The following is a 20,382-nucleotide window of genomic DNA, read 5'->3' on the forward strand; positions in this document are numbered from 1 at the left end:
TTGTCACAAAAACTTGATATATGCATTGATTTTATTTACTGTTTTATACAAAAGGTTTTAAACATTAATATTCTGTATACATTTTTTATGGATAAGCATATTAATAGGAATATGTTTCTATAAGTTTTTTTGTTTGAAATTCATTTCAACTGTCTTTGTGATTAATTTTCAAAAGAAGAGTTATGGACATTTCAAATGCATTCGTTTTTTATATTTTTTCAATTTGCTAGTATTTTTGTGTGTTCATCAACTTCATATTACTTTATACGATAGTCTATTATGGTTTTTAATTGGAAAGTTTTTATAGATTTTGTTTACATTACAACATTACATTCCAAAGTAGGTGTATACAGGAACAAATGATGTTGGATGAGTTCATTTTAACTGATTTTAATTGTTTTTAACTGGTCATTGAATTAAACTATTAAAAGGTTAATTAATTAATGGTGGGAAGGGTTACAAATAGGGAAGTTACAGCTTAAAACATTTGATACATCTGATGAAGTCCGGTGGATGAAAGCGCTGTGAAGTTTGTGCGTTTATGTATTAAATAAATCAGCTGCCGCTTCCACTTAAAAGCTTTTTCGTTCATTTATTCCACTTCTACTGGTGCCTGTTTTGGTTTTGTTCATTGGTTTCCTGGTTTTATTCAGCCACCTTACCTCAATTTGGTTGCTTAGTTTAAGGGTGTGCATACTTATGCAACCAGCTTATTGTACGTTTTTTATTTTTTATATTTTTCCCCTAACAGATTTGCTTGTTTTTTAATTGAATTGTACAGGTTATAGGTCACTTAAAGGTAGGAAAAGTTTTGAAATGATTTATTGTGGTCTCATTTTTTATATCACAAAAACCTGGCATTTTAACGGGTGTGTACACTTTTTATACCCACTGTATGCCTACCACTCCATATATCTAGTTCCTGCTACATCCTACTGTTCAGTGCGCCTATCCACTTTTCTTAACTATTTCAATATTTGCTGGCTATTTACTTCTTGTTATGTGATGACAACGAGTACTGTAGTGCACCTTGCCAGTCAATTTCTACTATCTGCCAGGCAGTAAGACAGCCAAAAATAAGCACTCCTTGGGTGGATACCTGGTTTGCCTATGTGAAGGCAGGCAAGGATTACATGTGCACATTATAACTGATTTCATTCACATTTACATTTCCTTTAAATGCATTTTTCATAAATGGATATTTCTAGTGTGAAAAATAAGTATACATTTTATTTTCTCTGTAAATATAGTGCATAGCCATCTGAGAAAAACACATTCAAACCATTGCTCTTCACTCAGTTCTTGATTTCAACCTGAAGAGCCATCACAACAAGCACAGAATATCATGTTTCAAAGTGTCACCAGAATAATGTTAAATAAAGAATAAAGTGGCCATCGCTCCCCCACCCCATGCTGCATTGAAGCATCTGTACTGGAACGTGAACTTAAATACCTGTTGCGAGGATACAATTCATTAATTTATGCCATTATGACAGCAGTATACTAAAATCATGTTTTGTCTGAATTACAGTGGGAATTATAGATCAGAATGATACATTTAATCTAAAAAGAAGTAATTCCACCATAGCATACAAAACAGAACAAATGAAAAACAAAGAATTTTCTTTACCATTGCCAGGGCTTATAGCTGTAAGGAGAGGTTTGCGATCGCTCATCTTCTGCTGTCTTTCTTTTTCAGAAATTAGTTCAGTTTCTCTTTTTTCAAGGTCTTTGCTAGATGGATAAAACAGACCTACAGTCTGTGTTGCTTGATCTGTTTTCTCTGTCATATTTACATTAGGACTTGGCAATGCAACAGTTATGGGTTGCCAGGCAACCGGTGACTTAAAGTCTCTCATCTGTTTACAAAAAAAAAAAGATATTTAAAACCACATTAGAAAAACTACTTTCAGATTATGTATAAAAGACATAAAACCAATACATGAGGACCAAAAGTATATTATTTTAGTAATAAGTATTGCACATACACACATCACATATCAGCACAATACTAGTGAAGATGGTTATTAGACAGTTTAGGCCATGGACCAGACCACAAAAAAAGACAAATCAAATGAAATCGCCTACATGCAGTTTTGACACTTTGCATATATTCTCTGCTCTTGTGAACATATACAAGCAACATAATGGCTTTGAACCAGAAATCCAGCTGGCAACTATTCCCTAAGAAAGTTGAAAGCATGCTATTTCTCTAATCACTATTCTCAGATAATGAAATTTATTTATTTATTTAACATTTGTTTACTGGGAAAGTCCAACTGGACACAGGTCCTTCTTCAGCGGAGGCCAGGGGAGAAAAGCTCCATGAGTAACAGTAAATTTTAATGCACAAATTACAATAATCAATAAAGTATAAAGTAAACAAAATGTAGTATACATAAGAAAATATAAATGTGTTAGATCATGACAACAATACCTAGGCTTTGAACTTAGCTAGTACTATTTGTAAAGTATGCCTTATGTCAGGATAAAACGTTAAGACAGGCCGGTAGGAATAAAAGATTAAACACGGGAAGATGTTGGATATGGCTGGGGTATCCTGTGATGTATCAAAGCATTCACGAGTGGTTAGTACAGGAACATAGTCACTTATTTTTTAGATAAACTTTAAGTGATGGCTTAAAGTACTTAGTGGACAAGATTAAGATAATGGAGTTAGGAAGAAAGTTCCATATACGAGATATTTAGCTGGAAAATAAAGAATCTCCTGCAGTGTTGTTGGCCTTGGAGATGGTGAGTAAGTTCTTATTGTTAGAGTGAAGTGGTCTGCTGAAACTATAAGGAATTATGAGATTTTGTAGTGCTGGGATTCTTGTTGGTTGTGTTACAATTTTGTGAGTTAGAGAGAGTTGATTGTAAAGAATAATGTTGGGAAGTTCAAGCCACTCTAGTATCCTTAAAGCTGTACAATGATGTGTTCTACATGGTCAGTCAGATGCAAACTTAGCAATTTTATAATAACATGCTTCTAGCTTAGATAGGTCACTTTTCCTAAGATTAGTTAAAATTGGAGAGACATATAGTACAGTGGAGAGCAGATGGGTTTGTGCTAATGTAATTTTGGCCATTTTGATCAGGAACCTTTTGTGCCTATATAGACTTCCAAGTTTCTTATGGATTTTTTTATTGTTAGGGAGACATCCAAGTCAAATTTTGGGCTATTGTCCATTTCCACTCCAAGAAGCTTTGTATGGGTTGCTGAGGAGATGACAGTATTGGCTTTGGCTATTATGTTAAATGATGGGCATGAGATGTCTTGTTAGGCTGGAAGAGTAATAATTTACTTTTGTTTGGGTTCAGGATTAGATGGGCATTGGCTAACCATGTTTCAACAGAAGTGAAAGATTCCTGTGTTTGAGAATAAAGAGCTGATAGAGAAGTGGCAGCAGAGATAAGTGTTGAATCATCTGCATACTGTATTATAGAACCATGTGGAGTAGCTGTGTGTAGATTATTAATAAAGGGAGAAAAGGAGAGGGGTTAAGATAGATCCTTGCAGGACAAGAATGGATAAAGGAAGGCGTGGAGATACGTCACCTTGCAATAGAACAGATTGTTAACGGCCAGAAAAATAGTTATTAAACCAAACTGTGGCAGATGGTGAGAAAGATAGTTCAGTTAGTACATCTATTAGTTTGGAATGGAAGACCATATCACAAGCTTTTGACAGGTCTAGAAAGATGGCAGATACAAAGTTGTTATTCCTGTTATGGTTTACAGTATTAGTGAAGGATAAGAGAGCAGTAGTGGTACTATGTGATAGGCAAAACCCATGCTGAGTGTTTGAGAGAAGGCTATTTGTTAGCAAGAATTTCATGACCTGGAGATGAATACACCTTTCGAGTAGCTTAGAAAGAGGTGAAAGAATTGCAATTGGATGATAGTTTGTCAGTTCTGTGGAAGGTCCCCCTTTATAAAGTGGGATTACATGGGAGATTTTCCACAGCTGAGGAACCTTGTTTTCAAGAATGGATCTATAAGGATTGATACTGGGAAAGCTATATTTTCAGCTGCAGTTTTGAGGGTAAATTATCTATGGCAAGTGTAGTAGGTTTTAGTTTCTGGAGTAGTTTTTTTTTATAGTGGTTGTAGAAGCTGGGGAGAAACAGAACGAGGCATTGCTAGTTGTAGACCTGGCTGGGCTGGTATCAGGAGTGGGGTTTGCTACTTGGAAAGGGAAATTATAGCTTCAGTAAAATGTTTGTTAAAATATGCTATCAGAATTGTTGCGGATGTTTGGCATTGGTGTAGTAGATTTTCCTGGGTGAAGGATTGAGTTTATAGCAGGACAGAATTTTTGAGGGGTTTTTTTTGGTATATGTTTTGAATGTCATGATAGAAATTTATTTTATTCTGTTTTTTTTTGCCTTATTTTTAAGTTCCTGATACTGTTGTTTAGAAATGACTGTGAAGGGCCCTAGTGTCTCTGCTTAGCCAGGGGACTTAGCTTGATGTTACCCTGATGGTTCTAACAGGGGCATGTGCATTTAATATATAGAAAAAGGATTTATTAAAGTGGTTCACTGCATCATCTAGGTCAAGGTATTTGAGTGGAGTCCAATTGCAACTTTGTAGGTCAGCTAGGAAATTGTCAAGATTAAAGTTATGTTTTTTTCTAAGCTGTTTAAACATAGTAGTTTTTGGTGGGAATATGTGTTGTCGTATAAGAAATGTGGGTAGGTGGTAGCTTGGACCATCAAGAGGGCAACCTGAATGGAATGAGTGAGAGGAGTTATTTAGTAATATCCAATCTAAGGTTGATTGTTTTTATTGGCTTTATCTATTCGGGTAGGTTCTTGAATAGTTTGTGTAAAACCATGCCAGTTTATGTGATGGATGGGGTGATCTGTATCACATGCAAGCCAGTCTAAATTAAAATCAGCCAATATGAATGTCTCCTGACTAAGGGTACTACTTGCCCAGTGCAATAAATGTTCTATAGTTGGGGCATTATTTCCAGGTGGGATATAGCAGCCAATTATATTAAGTGTTTTTCTTGAATTTATAGTTAGGTGGTATAGATGATTTCTGCACTGTTGAGTTGTGGGGTTTTGCAATCAAGGAAAGTTAAAGTGAGATGGTCTTTAAAGAGGATAGCAACTCCACCTCCTCTTTTGTTGAGTCTATCACCCATAGTATGGAGTAACCTGGGGGTAGTACTGCATCATCTTTTGTACCTGTTTTAGCCATGTTTCAGTGATTATTACTCTAATCTAAAGATATGCTCATGTGGCAAGAAGCAGAAGCATTCCTTCCTTCTTATACTCAGTCATGTGAAACACTAATGCATATGTCCTACTTGCAGATTAAGAAATCTTGAAACCTCAAGAAAGGATTCTTCTGATTACTACTCATACCCATACATATCATATGGTTCACTGATGAATACCCATCTATCAATGACAGAGTTCCTGAAAACAAGAACATTCTCCTCCCCTTGCAGTAAAGTTTTATTTAATGTACCAAATCTATTAATAAAATAACTCACTGATGGCTCACAGCCACATCAGCTGTGATATTTGGAAGTCTAGCACCCAGAGTCAAGTCCCCATGTAGAGATGCTGGCAAATGTCCAATCCGAGCCCTCTCTGAAACTCTAAGTACCACTTTAGCCTTAATATAAAGAACAAAATTGTCCTTCCTTTCTTTCCATGGTGCATTCCTACCAAACAAACATAGAATTCAGTAGTGACCACGAAGAAACACAATCTCCCATAATCATGTTCTTTATTCTAAAGTATTGGCAGGTAATTAGTATGTTAAGTAATGTCCACTAATGGAAATAAAGTCAACTTTTTTGTACACAGTGACACACAGTGTCAGTAGCACAAAAAGTATCACACTTGCCTTTGGTGCAGAAGGCTGTGGCTTCTAGCCCCACACCAGGTAGGTCAATTGACACTGTAGTGCAGTGTAAGTGGTGTGTTGCATTCCTGAGTGTGTTGTCCTGGATGTTAGACTGAGATCCCATCTGTTTGAGTTGGGTGCAGGTGGACATAAAAGATCCAACGACACCTATCGAAAAGAGTATTTTTTTTTTAATTGAGATATATATATATATATATATATATATATATATATATATATATGGGTCTACTTTAAATCACTGACATGCAAAACACTGACGACGAGAACACCGAGACCGGAAGATCGACAACTGAAATGACTGGCAGTTTAAAAGCCCGACTCTGAGAACACCGACATGTTACCGATAGTGACAGACTTTAGGGTTAGGGGCGGGTTAAGTGAGTTAGGGTTAGGGTGCGGATAAGGTAAGTGTGCGATAGTGACAGACTTCAGGGTTAGGGGCGGGTTAAGTGAGTGTGCGATAGTGACGGACTTTAGGGTTAGGGTTTGGGTTAAGATTAGTGCATAGATAGTTGTGTATGTAAGGTTTAGTGTAGATTTGTAAGGTTTTTGTTGTGCTTGTGTTGTGTGTGAGTTTTTTGGAAAAGGTATTTGTTTTGTGTTGTTGATTGTCAGGATTGTGGTTTGTCAGGCATGTGAAGATTCGTGCTTTTAAACTATTGGTCATCTCAGCTGTCGATCTTCCAGTCTCGGTGTTCTCATCGTCGGTGTTTTGCTTGTCGGTGTTTTAAAGTAGACCCATATATATATATATATATATATATATATATATATATACACATACATATATATATATATATATATATATATATATATACATACACATATATACACACACACACACATTACATATTATTTACATTATTTACATCTATTTACAAATCTCCATACATTATAAACTTCAATTTAACATTTCTCCCCACTCTTTTATCCACAACCGAAAAATTATTTTCTCCAGAATCTTTTTCAAAGTCCATTTTCCATTGTATTTCATTTTAATTAGTCTCTCATTCCATATAGTTCATGAAACATAAAATACTACTCTGTCCATTTTCTTCATTTCTTCTTGTTTTTGTGCACCATAACAGCCAAATTCTATTATGCCCATATTTATTTGCTCAGATTTTAACAAACGTTTCACACTATTATATTTACATATTTCTTTCCACAAATTAATTCTTTAACATTTTAAAAACACATGCTCAGTACTTTCAAACTCTCCATATTTATTGAATATCCTATCTTGCTTTTTCATGTATGGCATATTTGCCTTAACCAGCAATTTTCTAATAGACAATTTCCATAAAAATCATTACATTCTTTAACCTTTTTATAGTTATTATATCTTGCCATTATGGCTTTTGTCTTATCTATTTCTAGATATTTCCATGGATCAATGCAATAAAGTACTTTCAAAATATTTAAGTAACATTCCTTTCTATTTTATTTCCCATAACACAACTTTGTTTTGGTACTCTTTCATTTCTTTATTCACAGTGTTTTTACTTCTTTATTTTTTTTAATTTCCATTCCTTCCCTTCCTACAATTCTTTGTATTTGTAATATAGTATCATTTTAACAAGTTCTTATTTTCCTTTATAATTCCATTTAATACATCACATAAAATTAAAGACACTGTGTGTACTATTGGATTTATTAAACCAAAGCCTCCTTGCTCTTCTTTCATGTATAGAATCCCTCTCTTGACTGGATTTTGTCTAGAGACCCATATAAAAGAAAATATAATCATCATTAGTTCCTATTCATACTTAATTAGAAGGGGCATAGCACCCCCCACCTACTTAGCTTTTATATTTATGAATCTCATTTTACTGAAAGCTAACAATATAAAACCATAAGTAGGTGGGAGCTATGCCCCCCACCTCCCAATGCAGGGGGCTGTGCCCTGCACATCCCCCTAACTATATATACTAACTCCAGGATCGCACTACAGTGGGGAAAAAGGGCATATACATTTTAAATGCCCAACAGTACTTACATTCAGTGAAATGTGATTCAGTGTAATGAGTTTTCAGAGATTTGATTTTTCAGTGATTTGGTGGGGGCGTTTTGAAACTCAGTGAAATGAGTTTTCAGCGAATCAAAGTAGACCCATTTTTCATTGGACTCAATACCTCCCTATCATACCTTAAAAACTAAATCCTTCACTTTTCCCATTATTTGTACTTAAAACTATTTTTTTTAATTTATACTTAATTTTTCATTTACTTTTTTCATCCATACTTTTAAGACTTAGTACAATATCATCCACATAATTATACATTATTGGCAATTGTATTCATCACATTTGTATCCACCGCTACTTGGCATTTTATTAATTTCCCTCAGTATTATATTCATAACTAATGAGATAATTACACTACTGGTGGGGCAGCCCTGCTTTATTCCACATTCTATTTTTATTTCTTCCCTGTCGCTTTCATGTTGGGACATGAATAAGCAAGTTTTCATGGATTCTGTTCAAGCAGCTTCATTTTATATAAACACATCATTATAGAGGCTTACTGACTATAATTTAAGTAACTTATATACAAACTAACAACTGCAATCATGCATCCTCATTCTCTGGCTGCTTCTATAAAATGGCACTAGGGATTGCACGTGTCTGTAATTTATACGTGCACTCACAGCCTCGCATGCTTCTTAAAGATATAGCACACGTTACTCTGATCTACATCCTCCCTCTTTGAGAAACAGAGCATGCAATTGTCATGAGATTATATGGCATGCAGAAATCACAGGTAATCTATAGACATGCATCATACAATACTAAGTACACACACACACACACACACACACACACACACACACACACACAATCAAGTCCACGTTGCTGCGTATTTCACACTAGGCTTAGAAACTCATTCATATCATGTGACATAAAACTGGGAATTAGATTTAGCAACTGGGACAGTTTCTTCAAAATGGTTGACCTGCGGAATGTTCGCATTACTTCCTGGAACAGAATCAGACTTTTGAACACATTCTGGTCTAGAAACAATGTCTGACTCATTCTTTGATTTAGAGTTTGCATCACAGATACAATGTTGTGACTGCAATGATGATGATTCTGGTACAGGAAGAAGATGTCTGCGATTCCTCCTATACTCCACATGCTAAGTCTACCAAATAGGATCTTGGCTTGGCACAGATGTCTGTAATCTGTCCTATTCAATCAAAACCTTTTGTTGCCTGGATTCATACTGTCTGTCTCCTTCCCTCAATGGATGAAGTGATCTACTTGATCTGTCATAACTAGATTTCTGGATATTATGCTTCCTAAACAATTGAGCCTTGATGATTTTATTGTTCTTGGGTTTAGGCTGCAACAAACTTGATGAAATAAGAAGTCTAGTTCTAGTTTGTCTGGAAAGCAGTCTGAGCAGGTGAGCCAAGAATATCATCACTGGGTATGTTTCTGAGATTAAACAAATTCAAGAATAGATCGGTATTGTCATGCTTTGACTTTTCAAGTAATTTCTTTGCAGTCTGTACTGCACGTTCAGCTAGACCATTGGAATGAGGATATTCAGGACTACTAGTGACATGTACAAAGTCCCATTCTTTTGCAAATTTCTGAAACAACTGGCTTGTGAATTGGGTACCACTGTCAGAAAAAAAGTTTGTGTGGACTACCACGAACTGAGAAATGATGTTTCAACTTACAGTAGTACTATCGCCAAAAGCTCTTTCTCAATTTGAGCATACTGCATCTCAGTTTGAGTTAGTGTCCTTGTGTCAACAGTAGTTGAGGTTAAGTTTGGTAGCAGATCAATAATTCGAACCAATTTGAATAAGAATCTACCAAAACCAAGTAGTGTTGATTGTTCTACTCGAAGATATCGGTTGCTACTGTAGACCAAGGTAGTTCAGGAATTGGACTTAGCTGAAGTGGTGCTCTTTGCAATTGCGGTTTAGTACTATTGCATACTGAACAAGAAAGAACTCTATCAATGTCTTTTGATAATGAAGGCCAAAATACTAATTCTCTTGCTCTTCTCTTAGTGGACGATAAACCTGGGTGAACACGATGCAAAATCTGAATATATTCTTGTTGTAAGGAAGCAGGAACAACAATTTTAGGACCTTTGAAAATAATGCTATTTTCCATCAACAATTCATCTCTAAGGAAAATACGCTTGTACCTCAGGTGATACACTAGATTGCTTTGATGGCCATCCAACATTAATGTAGCGATTAAGCTTTTGTGAAATTGGATCAATTTTAGTGTGATCTCTATACTCAAGTATAGCGGTGGAAAAATTATGCACTGACATCACATCAAAGTCAAAAGTCTCAGTATCAAGCTGTTCTGTTGTCTTCTAGGCAATCTAGATAAGGTATCAGCAATTTGCATTTCATGTAGACTATTCTGAAATTTTACTTTTGCAATTTGTGCATCATTCTTTGTAATCTTGCTGGAACAGAATGCATAGGCTTTTTCAGAGTAGTAACTAGAGGTAGATGATCAGTTTCAATCTGAATAGCTCGACCATAAATATAATCGTGAAACTTGGAACATGCAAATACTATCGCCAAAAGCTCTTTCTCAATTTGAGCATACTGCATCTCAGTTTCAGTTAGTGTCCTAGATGCATAGGCTACTGGTCTGCCCTCTTGAAGAATAACTGCACCAATACAAAATTTTGAAGATCACAGGAAAGAGCTACTGGTTTATTCACATCATAGTACCTTAATGTAGGTGGGGTGGCAATTTTCAAATTAAGGTCATCAAATGCCTTCTGATGATGTTCCAAACAGGACCATGCTACATTTTTTGCATGTTAGCTGTCTCAAAGGTGATGTCAACTCACTGAAATCTAAATAGTTGACCATGCCCAGAAAATGCTGTAAACCGTGTACATTGTCTGGTGCTGACATCTCTAGAATAGCTACTTGCTTGGGTCAGGTCTCAAGCCTGTAATTGTAAACAAATGTCTTAAATACGTAATGTCTGGAAGTCTGAATGTGCACTTCAGAGGACTTAGCTTTAAGTTCACTTCACATGCTCGGTCTAGAACTTTCTTGAGGTTTCTGTCATGCTCTGTTTCACAATTGCCTCCAACTAATAGATCATCCACTATTATGGCACAAGGATAACCTGAAAAAATTTGTTCCGTTGCATGCTGGAAAACTTCACTTGTAGAATTTATTCCAAATGGCATCCTTAGGAATCGTTATCTGCCAAACGGAGTACCAAAAGTAGCTAGAAATGAGGATTTGCTATCAAGCATCACTTGCCAAAATGAACTCTTTGCATCCAAAACAGAAAATTCGGTATTTGAGCTGCAACTTCTTTGACTTTGCGCATTGGATGATATGGTCTTTTTAATCACTGCTCAAATCTCTTGGATCAATGCATATTCTAATTTCATCTGAGCCTTTCTTATGAACGGCTACCATGGACAACACCCATTTAGTTGGTTCTGTGACTGGACAAATCACACCTTGCTGCACCATTTTATCCAACTAAGCTTTAACTTTATCTTGCATAGCTATCGGAACTCTTCTTGCTGATCTGCCTACTGGAGTGATCTCTGGGTCTAACTTCATAGAATACACAACTGGAAGTTTGCCCAATTTTTCATCGAAAACAGCATACTCAGAAAATGGCTTCGAAAAAATTGGAACTTGGTACTGCAATCACATGATGAACTTCTTTAGCAAAAGAAAGCAGATTCATTCTTAAACTATCTTTTGAGACCCAATAAAGATTGCACTGGTCTTCTGACTATGTACAATAACAGGTTGTAACAATTCTCAGCCAAATAACATGAAAGTATCACTGAACCTTCAGCTTAAATTTCTTCACCTCCATAAGCAACAAGTCTTGCACTGCTGGTTACACTGAGTTGTTCATTAATTCTTACTCTTGCAAATGTGTTTGCTGATATAACATTATACTTTGACCCAGTGTCCATTTTGAGCTCTGTGGATGTTCCATTAATCTGGACCGTACAAAACACTTTGTTCCTTGTTAATAAATTTGCTGCATCAATTCTTTCTCCAAGCACTGATACACCATCTACATATGAAGCTGACAGTTTTGACTCTACTTGATCAACTTGCTTTTTTTGTGTGACCTTTCTTTACAAATGCGTGAGGCTTACTTAATTTGCAAAACTTTTGGAAATGGTTCCATTTTTTACACTTGTGACATTGCTAACCAAATGCCAAACACTGCTCTCTTTTAGACTTATGATTTGCACCACAATTGTGACAGTTAACAATAAAGACAGATTTGGGTTTTGCTGACTCATGTTTATGTTGCACTGAGCTTGCAGTTGAGCTTGCACTTTTTCTGGAACTTACTAGAAAACCTCATGGCTTCACTGGAAACCCTGTAGCTGCCACATGCTTAGGCCTGTTCTTGTTTGTCACGTGCTGCATGCTGTCTATGTTTGCTCTGGAGCTCACTGATACCATGCCTTTGTCACTTGCAAGCTTACTTGTATGTCTTTCTGTCACCTCATGGATTTGACAAATCTCTTATTGCCTTGCTTAATGTTAAATCACTGTCACAAAGCAAAATCTTTCTCACAGCAGCACTATTAATACCACATACAAGTCTGTCCTTTATCAGCTCATCTTTTAAATCATCAAACCGACAAGTTTTAGCTCTGTTTCTCAAGTCAGTTATATAAGCTGCAAATGTTTCCCCTGGTTTCTGATCTCTTGTGTAAAACAAATGTCTCTCTAATGTAATATTCATCTGAAGGTTGCACATTTCTCTGAACTTGCGCTTCAAACACTCAGGGTCCTCCCTTGATTCAGCTTGCACAACATTATGGCGGTCTGTACCTTCTCCTTCATACACTGCTGGTGCATATACAAATGAACGCTCACTTTCTATGGCCTCTGACCCTACTAGATTTAGCAAAATGAATGCCCTGGTACATGCATCTCTATCTGCATAAGCTGCATACGAAAATATCGTACTCTTGCTTAAATATTCTCCCGTTTTCTGCAATATTCTGATCAAACACAAATGACTGGGGTTTTTGAAATCTGTCCGCCATATTAACACATACCAGTGAAGGATCTTGCAGCTATGCATGAATACACACACATAGACATGTGCATAAGTAACTGGCATAAACAGTGCTTGCTCAATGCCTTTGTGCTCTGAACTTTTACTTTCTTTTGTTAAGCTTATCGGAATTATGTGAATGAATGAACTCATAGTACTTTCAAATAACTGAACTTTGCAAAATAAACTTCTTGGGCTTTTTGATGCTTTACTGTATTTTGTGAAATAGCTTTCTTGGACTTTTGATACTTTACCATATTATGAGAAATAACTTTCTTGGACTTTTCGATGCTTTGCTGAACTTTGCAAAATAATTTCTCGGGCTTTTTAATATTTTACCGAATCTTTGATTGGTAAAGGCAGAAATGTTACAGTAATTGCTTGGAATTTTATCGATAAAGGCAGGAATGCTACAGTCATGCACCATCGCTTCTTAAAGTCATCACTTTACGAAACATTCGAAAACTTTATGATGCAACTGAGATATTCACAAGCATTGCACTACTCTTGTAGTCTTTTGTAAGAAACACCTTTTATCAATGCAAGAAACAAGGGCACCCACAGGCAGGTGCAAGGGGGTGCACTTGCACCCCCCTGGAATGGGCTGACCAGGAGAAAAATACATTGTGTTTTGCGTTCTTTTTTATTTATATTTTTTGTGTTGTTCTTTAAGAAAGGTCCTGCTGGTCTGGCCCCATCATTTTTTGTGTTCTTCTTTAAGAATGGTCTTGCTGGTCTGGTCGCATCACTTCTGTGCATCCAGACGTCCAGTTCTTCTGGTCGCATCACATTTGCGCATGCAGAAGTCCTGTTCTTCCTGTTTGCCCGCCCGCGCTATTTGAAATTGCTTCCTTTCCTCTCTGCCCGCCCGCGCTATTTGAAATTTGATTATTTTCCTGTCCACCCGACCGCGTTATTTGGAAATCACAGAGAATTTACAAGTGGATTACATTTGCTGCACAGACATTATGAAGTAAGTGTATAAGGGAATTGGGAAGGAATTTATTAGCTGCAGTCTGCAGAACTTATGAAGTAAGGATGTATGTGTGTGTTTGATTGCTGGACAGACGTTGTGTCATTTACCACTCATTTTGCTGATATTTTTGACTTTTAGTGCATGAATTTGTAGCTGGAGGTACAAATATCTTGGAGCTCGGAAACATCTATTAAGTAAAGTTTGTGCTTCTAAAGAGAGCATGCATTCAATTCAAAGTCTAAGTTGAGATAGCTGTATTTATTGTTCCTTACATTTCAGATAGACCCATTATATTTCAAACATTAATCTAGCTGCTGATTATGAAGAGCTATCATGTGATGTACAGAAAAGAGAGTGGTGGGGGTTTACTGAGTGACTGCTCCTGACTTATAGCTGGCATACAGATACCTGATTCTGCAACTTGCTAGCAGAAGTGAGTGATTTGGTATTGGGAGTTAGTTTAGCTGCTGTATTTGCTGACAGGTGGTCTGGGATGGGATATATAGAAAATTGGTACAGTAATTAAATGAGCAGCCTTATGGATAATTCTCAGCTGTTTTATCGTATGCTGCCTGTGGACAGTTCAGTTTTATGAACAAGATAGGAACAGATGCATATTGCACAGTGCTGTAAATGATCTGGTAATTTGATGTCTGTGATGGGAGTTAGGAAGCAGATTGAAAGTAACTAGCATAGAGACCAAAACCAAACTCTGGACATGAGTAACTTGAATTCCATCAAGTTTCTGCTGTTATTTTTCTGTTGTGGACAATGGCACACCATGTCCTGTCTCTATAATGCTCAGACTCTTAAAAAAATATATTGAATAGGTGCAGTTGCTGGAGTTCCTTATATAGTCATTGCCATGTTGTTTAAGGTAATGACTAACGCAGACCGCATCCTGATGAACTAATCACAGCTCATATAATACTCACCCATTTCATGTACAACTCTAATCGTGTCAGTCTGACACTGTTTAAATGATGGTGACATCCTTGGGAGATGCAAATGCTCTGAGACTACTGCTGATGTGTGACTGCGTCGGATTTCTTAATTTAAGATTTTTATTTCCTGATTTTTATTGTTATTCTGCTATAGTTTGCTTTATTTTTAAATAATGTTTTTCTTAAAGTTTTTTTTTTTTTTACCTCGGAGTTTTAAAAGGTCTTTGCTAGGGTCATTTAGAAAAAAATCCTTTTCCATTCACTGACTGCAAAGGAATTAAATGTAGATAATTAGTGGGAGGAGATGGGAAGTAAGATTTCTTATTTAGACTTCACAAAACAAGAAGGGATTTAATCACTGTAAAATGCAAGTGCTCTGAAACTGCTACTGGTGTTGGATGGTACTTGATTGTTCCCATACCTGCTCCATCCCTGTTGTGCTTTTCAGTTGCCTACCTCTACTGTAAATTTAACATTTGTGACCTCCTCCTAGTCTCATCTTATCTGCTCATACTACAGGGTAGTAAAAGGTCAAATTGGGAAGACTCATCACTTAGCCTGTTAAAGCTTGAGTTAACTTCTGTTTCATATCATCCCACTCACTTAATGAACACTGCAATGCTAGAAGTATTAAACTTTTTTTTCCATCTTACTTTTAAAATTTGTAACCTCTGGGACAAGATTGCCAATCATTGTAGAGCCTAGTAACTTCTTCTCATGAATCAGTTTGGGATTGTTGCTTTTGTTTTTCTCATGATGAGAGAAGGAACACATAGACATTATTTCCTAGCCTTCTTACAAATCACCACTCATTGGAAAGCCTGATAAATGCTTCTTAGGACTCAATTTGGGAGTAATGCTACTGTTTTGTTCCTGCTGAGAGAAGGATCAGAGTAACATTGGTCCGTGCATGCATCTGATTTGACCTGTGTTTATGGGACTTGTCTGACTGGTCTGGTTGTAGTTTTGTGGGAACCTTTTCATGGCCCTTGTGCTGCTTGGCATTCTGTTGAGATGAGCTGCTGCTGTATGTGCTGTCCAGGATACCAACCAAGAGAAGACTATAGCAAATATACTGCACCCAGCAACATCTGGGAGATTACTGCTTGTCAGGAAAGAGTGGAGTATTTGTGCTACTGTTTTGCTTCTCTTGAAAGAATGAGAAAGTCTCCATTGATTTCTACCTGTGTGCAGCTGTGCTGAGACCAGCACTAGTACCCAGGTAGTAGCCAATAGATGAATCACCATTATTCATCATTCTTGGCTGACTTAATGCTTTCATTTCACTCCTTACTGCTAGATTAGCTAACATCTCACCTAAGAGCATCTCCCTAAATACTTCATCCATAAGTCTTTATGGTCTTCTCTTATAATCTGCCTCCATCCTTTGAGTACTGTGACAAGCTGTAGTCCTCCACCATCTGGCAACATGGTTCAACAGTCTGCTGTTACTCATCTATGGCCAGTCTGATCATATTAGGTGCAGGCAGTATAGCAACTGCCTTATGCATACTGCCTTTTCACTGCTTCTACCAACTGATAGCAAAATTTATAAAAGATGTAAATTTGTAAGAAACATGAAAGCAAACAGTTTGCAATTAAAATTTCAAAGGCTCATTCTCGAACAGCATGTGACCAAAAGTATTTTTTCAAAGTTTCACAATGCCAAACTACAATAATACGAAATCATAATAATGAAAGTATAGCTTAATTCATTATTATGATTTTGGCATTGTGAATGGAGATTGCTGTACAGTGGGGATTGGGGAAGTTACCCTTTTCCTCACTGTAGTATGATCTCGGAGTTGGTATATATAATTTGCAGGGGGTGTTGGGGGGCACAGCAGGGCTTGCACGTGAAGTAAGGGTGTGTAAGGATATAGGTTGTACAGCTGGTGTTTCTCCTTATGCTGTTTCTCCTGATGTTCCAGTCTAGTCAGGGACCCTGCAGTAAAATTATTACTAGTTATAACATCTGTAGATCAGATGTTCCAATCAAGTCAGGGACCCTGCAGTAAAATTATTACTAGTTATAACATCTGTAGATCAGTGTCTCCTGTGATAGACAGATAACTGGTTTTACCTAAGTGCGATCAAAGCACACTTTTTTGGTTCACTGTTTATTAAAATTCAAATATAGAAAATATTGAGCCAAAAACTAAAAAATATATATCTTTGTTTGCAAGGGGCAAGCCCACTGCACATCCATCATGTGGATGGCTCTGTCTCACATCCTACTAAATTATACATACCACCTCCACAGATACACCACAGTGGAGAAAATGGCAAGAACCCTCAAAAAGAACTCACCTGGTTCAGACTCACTGCAACACTAAATATTAGAACTGAAGGCACTCAACCACCACTGCTTTAACCACATGTAGTAAGCAGATACTGCATGCCTTCCTTGGGAGGTAGTACTACTGTAGTTCAGTAGTTATAAGCAAACATGCTTCATTTTTGTTTGTTTGCTTTTGCAATGGAGAGCACATGAAATGGCACTTTACATGTTCTGAACACAGCTACTATAACTGTACTTCAAGCACATATTTCTGCTGGAAAAATAACAGAGAAGTTTAAGGTTATGAGCTGACAATGAGTTTCATGATTTAGTCCATATAATAGGTCCCTCATGTTTCTGCTTGCATACTGTGCAGTATAAAATAAATTATTTAACTAGGCAGTTTTCCCGGACTTTCCACAAAAAGAGGTAGTTGTGACCAGTAGGTTTTCCCAGTTAACCAGTCAAATAAATAAAAAATTTAGAGCTCAAGAAAGCTGTTTTTATTGCTTTTTAGCACAGAGAAATAAAGTCCTGACTGTAGCCCAGATGACATGGGATCAAAAAGTAATTTGGGCATTGGAGGAGCCTGTGGCAGGGAGTGGGGGGAGTGAGAATGATTGATCAAATTTGGCTTTCTAATCCTGGAGGGAAGGTGGCAATCTAAACAACTGAATGAATGACATTTAGCAAAGAAATGTGTTACAGAATGCACCAGAGCTGGGATGTGCACAGTCACCAAGCTGTGCATTGACTGTTGCATAAAAGCTTATACAAGTCACAGGGGCAGTATTGTGGGTTTCTGTGGGTTTCAGGTGACTGTGTGGTAATGGAGGAGTAGTACCGGCATACGACTCTGATGATGGCCTTCTTTGATCAGCTGTCATCCAAAATGGAGTATGATGGCAAGCAGAAGTAGAAAAACAATAAAAACAAGTGCTGCTCTTGTCTTAGCTCAAAAGTACAGCTGTCATTAGTGTTAACTTACACTATTTAGCTGAAAATAGATAACTCAACAGCCATCTATGCAAATAGAACCACTGCAGCTGCACACAGAGGCTATCACTTTGTGGATGTGAATGTTTCCCCTGTGTGTATCTAGTCAAATGGTGCATATATCTCCCAAGCAAGGTCATAGTACTATCCGATATTTCATCTAGAATCTATGCAATCTCACTGAAAGTGAATGTTAACAAAGGAAAATGCTAGCAGTCACATTATTGTACAGTATCCAGTCCACCAATATAATAGCAGGGCATCTATCTGTGCCACCAGTTACCAGACATTACTTATCAGCTTGGCGGCCAAAGGGCTTTTCATGGAAGGAAGAATGAATGATTATCAGTCTGGTCACCTTCCCTGAGGGTGAATTTGGGGGAATCCTGCTTCCGAAGAGAAACCTACTGATGGGTGGCAGTCATTGGCTGATGTATGTGATGTTAGAGCAGTGTGGACATGAAGCTTATCAGGGTGGTATAGGGGATGGGTGCTCACACTTAGACCCTGCATGTTACCATTTCACTTGATGTGTAGGTAGTACAAAACAAACAAGTGCTCTAATAATTTTCTTATCTCTTTTTTGTTTTGGAGCCATTAGTTACCATGGTACCACTACCAAACAATGAAAATGGTAGACAGCTTAACTTTGGGCTACACAAGAAAGTCTTGAAATATCTTGCTACTTTGGTATATACTGCATAGGGTTTTAGAACAGTTTCCAGGTGTGCAACTAAACACAATTTTTCTGAGTTCCACATTTGAATGAATACCAAAAATTTACATTAGAATTCAAACATTTCTTTTTTGGTGAGGATTGTAGCCCCCCCCACACACACACACACACCTCTCCTTTAGTATGCTTCTCCAACTGTACCCCTTCACTAAGTTAATAATCTATGAGGTTGCCACTTCTCCTAAAAAGGGAAATTTCTATTGTAGTGATCTCCACTGAATGGGGTGCATCTTCTCACACAAGGGCACTTAAATCAGTGTCCATTACAAACAGAAGGCAGTAGTCTTTTCAGACCACACTCTGTGTTATTATCCAAACTGGGAAGATAGCTCTGATATCCTCTTTGTGGAATTTCTCAAGGAATGAAAATTCATCTTGCCAGGAGACTCAGAATATTTATCATAGGTAGAATCTAAGTTGTTGCAGCTGAACAATTCACCCACAATTTCCTAATAATTCAAGACAACCATTTCCCCTTGACCACAAGACTTCCTAAACATGCCATAACAGTATGGCTCACAAAAGAGTTTCCATTGGGTTTCCACACCTATAAATCCTACTTTATGCAGATGACATGGTTCTCTATAGGTCTAGCTAGAACCAGCACCAGCTCATACAGGACAAACTTTAAAAGGACTCGCTAGATATTTCTGACTGTCTATCTACCAAAAGGTTTCTCCTTAACCCCAACAAAATAAAAAAAACGTATTGTTTGGAAAAAAAATCTAGCACTCCAAAGTCCTTCCTAATCAAAGACAGTTATAATCACATCAAAGAAACCACCACAGTATTCACATACTTCAGAGTACGGCTTGACCAGTCTCTGAACTTTTAATCACACTGAAAAAATCTAGCCAGAATAAATTATTTACTGTTCTAGGCTCAAAAAATCATCACAGTTCCTTTTGCCCCTAGCTAGAGCTTCCATAGGTAAGGGCATCCTCTTTGCCCAGCTGAAATATATTTTCCTTTGTTTGCCAGTGCCACACAGAAAAATGCAACAAGCCTTCAGATAATAGCTAATATAATCTGCTGGTTCATAGCCAATTACTCATGACTAGGACATTACTGCCTAACTCACAAAAAATCCAAATGGCTGCCTGTGAATCAAAGAGCAGATCTCTTAACTCATACCTCTCAACTGTCCAGATGTTCACAGAATGTCCAGACTTTTGCTCATATGTGTAGTCTGCTCTTCATAAAATGTGTGGTCTATTGGCAAATTGTCAAGTATGGAAATCACTAAGTAACAACAGACATTTGAGTTTCAGAGTTTATATCCTTCAAGAAAATGCATGTTAATATAAAAACATAAAACCTCCCATTAATCTGCTTGAGTGACTGCTGTATTATAACCACATGCAGTATTTTAGAAATGGAATCTATGGAGTGTTTACTATATTTAAAGTGTTCATCTGGATTTTTTCCACCAGTCATTAATTGTGAAGACAGCAGGTATCAGGATTTGAAAAATAATATCAGCTCCAGTTTTATTTTCTCACTTATTAA

At 37.0% G+C, this 20,382-nt stretch overlaps 1 protein-coding gene across 1 annotated transcript in view; it reads right to left on the reverse strand.

Moving 5' to 3' along the window:
• Positions 1-20,382, reverse strand: part of DZANK1 (double zinc ribbon and ankyrin repeat domains 1) — a 1,792,612-nt gene that overhangs the window by 880,490 nt on the left and 891,740 nt on the right. Inside the window, exon 13 of the mRNA XM_044056983.1 lies at positions 1,631-1,859. Within this exon, the coding sequence (XP_043912918.1) occupies positions 1,631-1,859 (229 nt within the window). The remainder of the gene's footprint in view (positions 1-1,630; positions 1,860-20,382) is intronic.

This window comes from Protopterus annectens, chromosome 1.part2 (genome assembly GCF_019279795.1).
Source record: "Protopterus annectens isolate FY-2018-M chromosome 1.part2, PAN1.0, whole genome shotgun sequence".
NCBI classification, from domain to species: Eukaryota; Metazoa; Chordata; order Ceratodontiformes; family Protopteridae; genus Protopterus; species Protopterus annectens.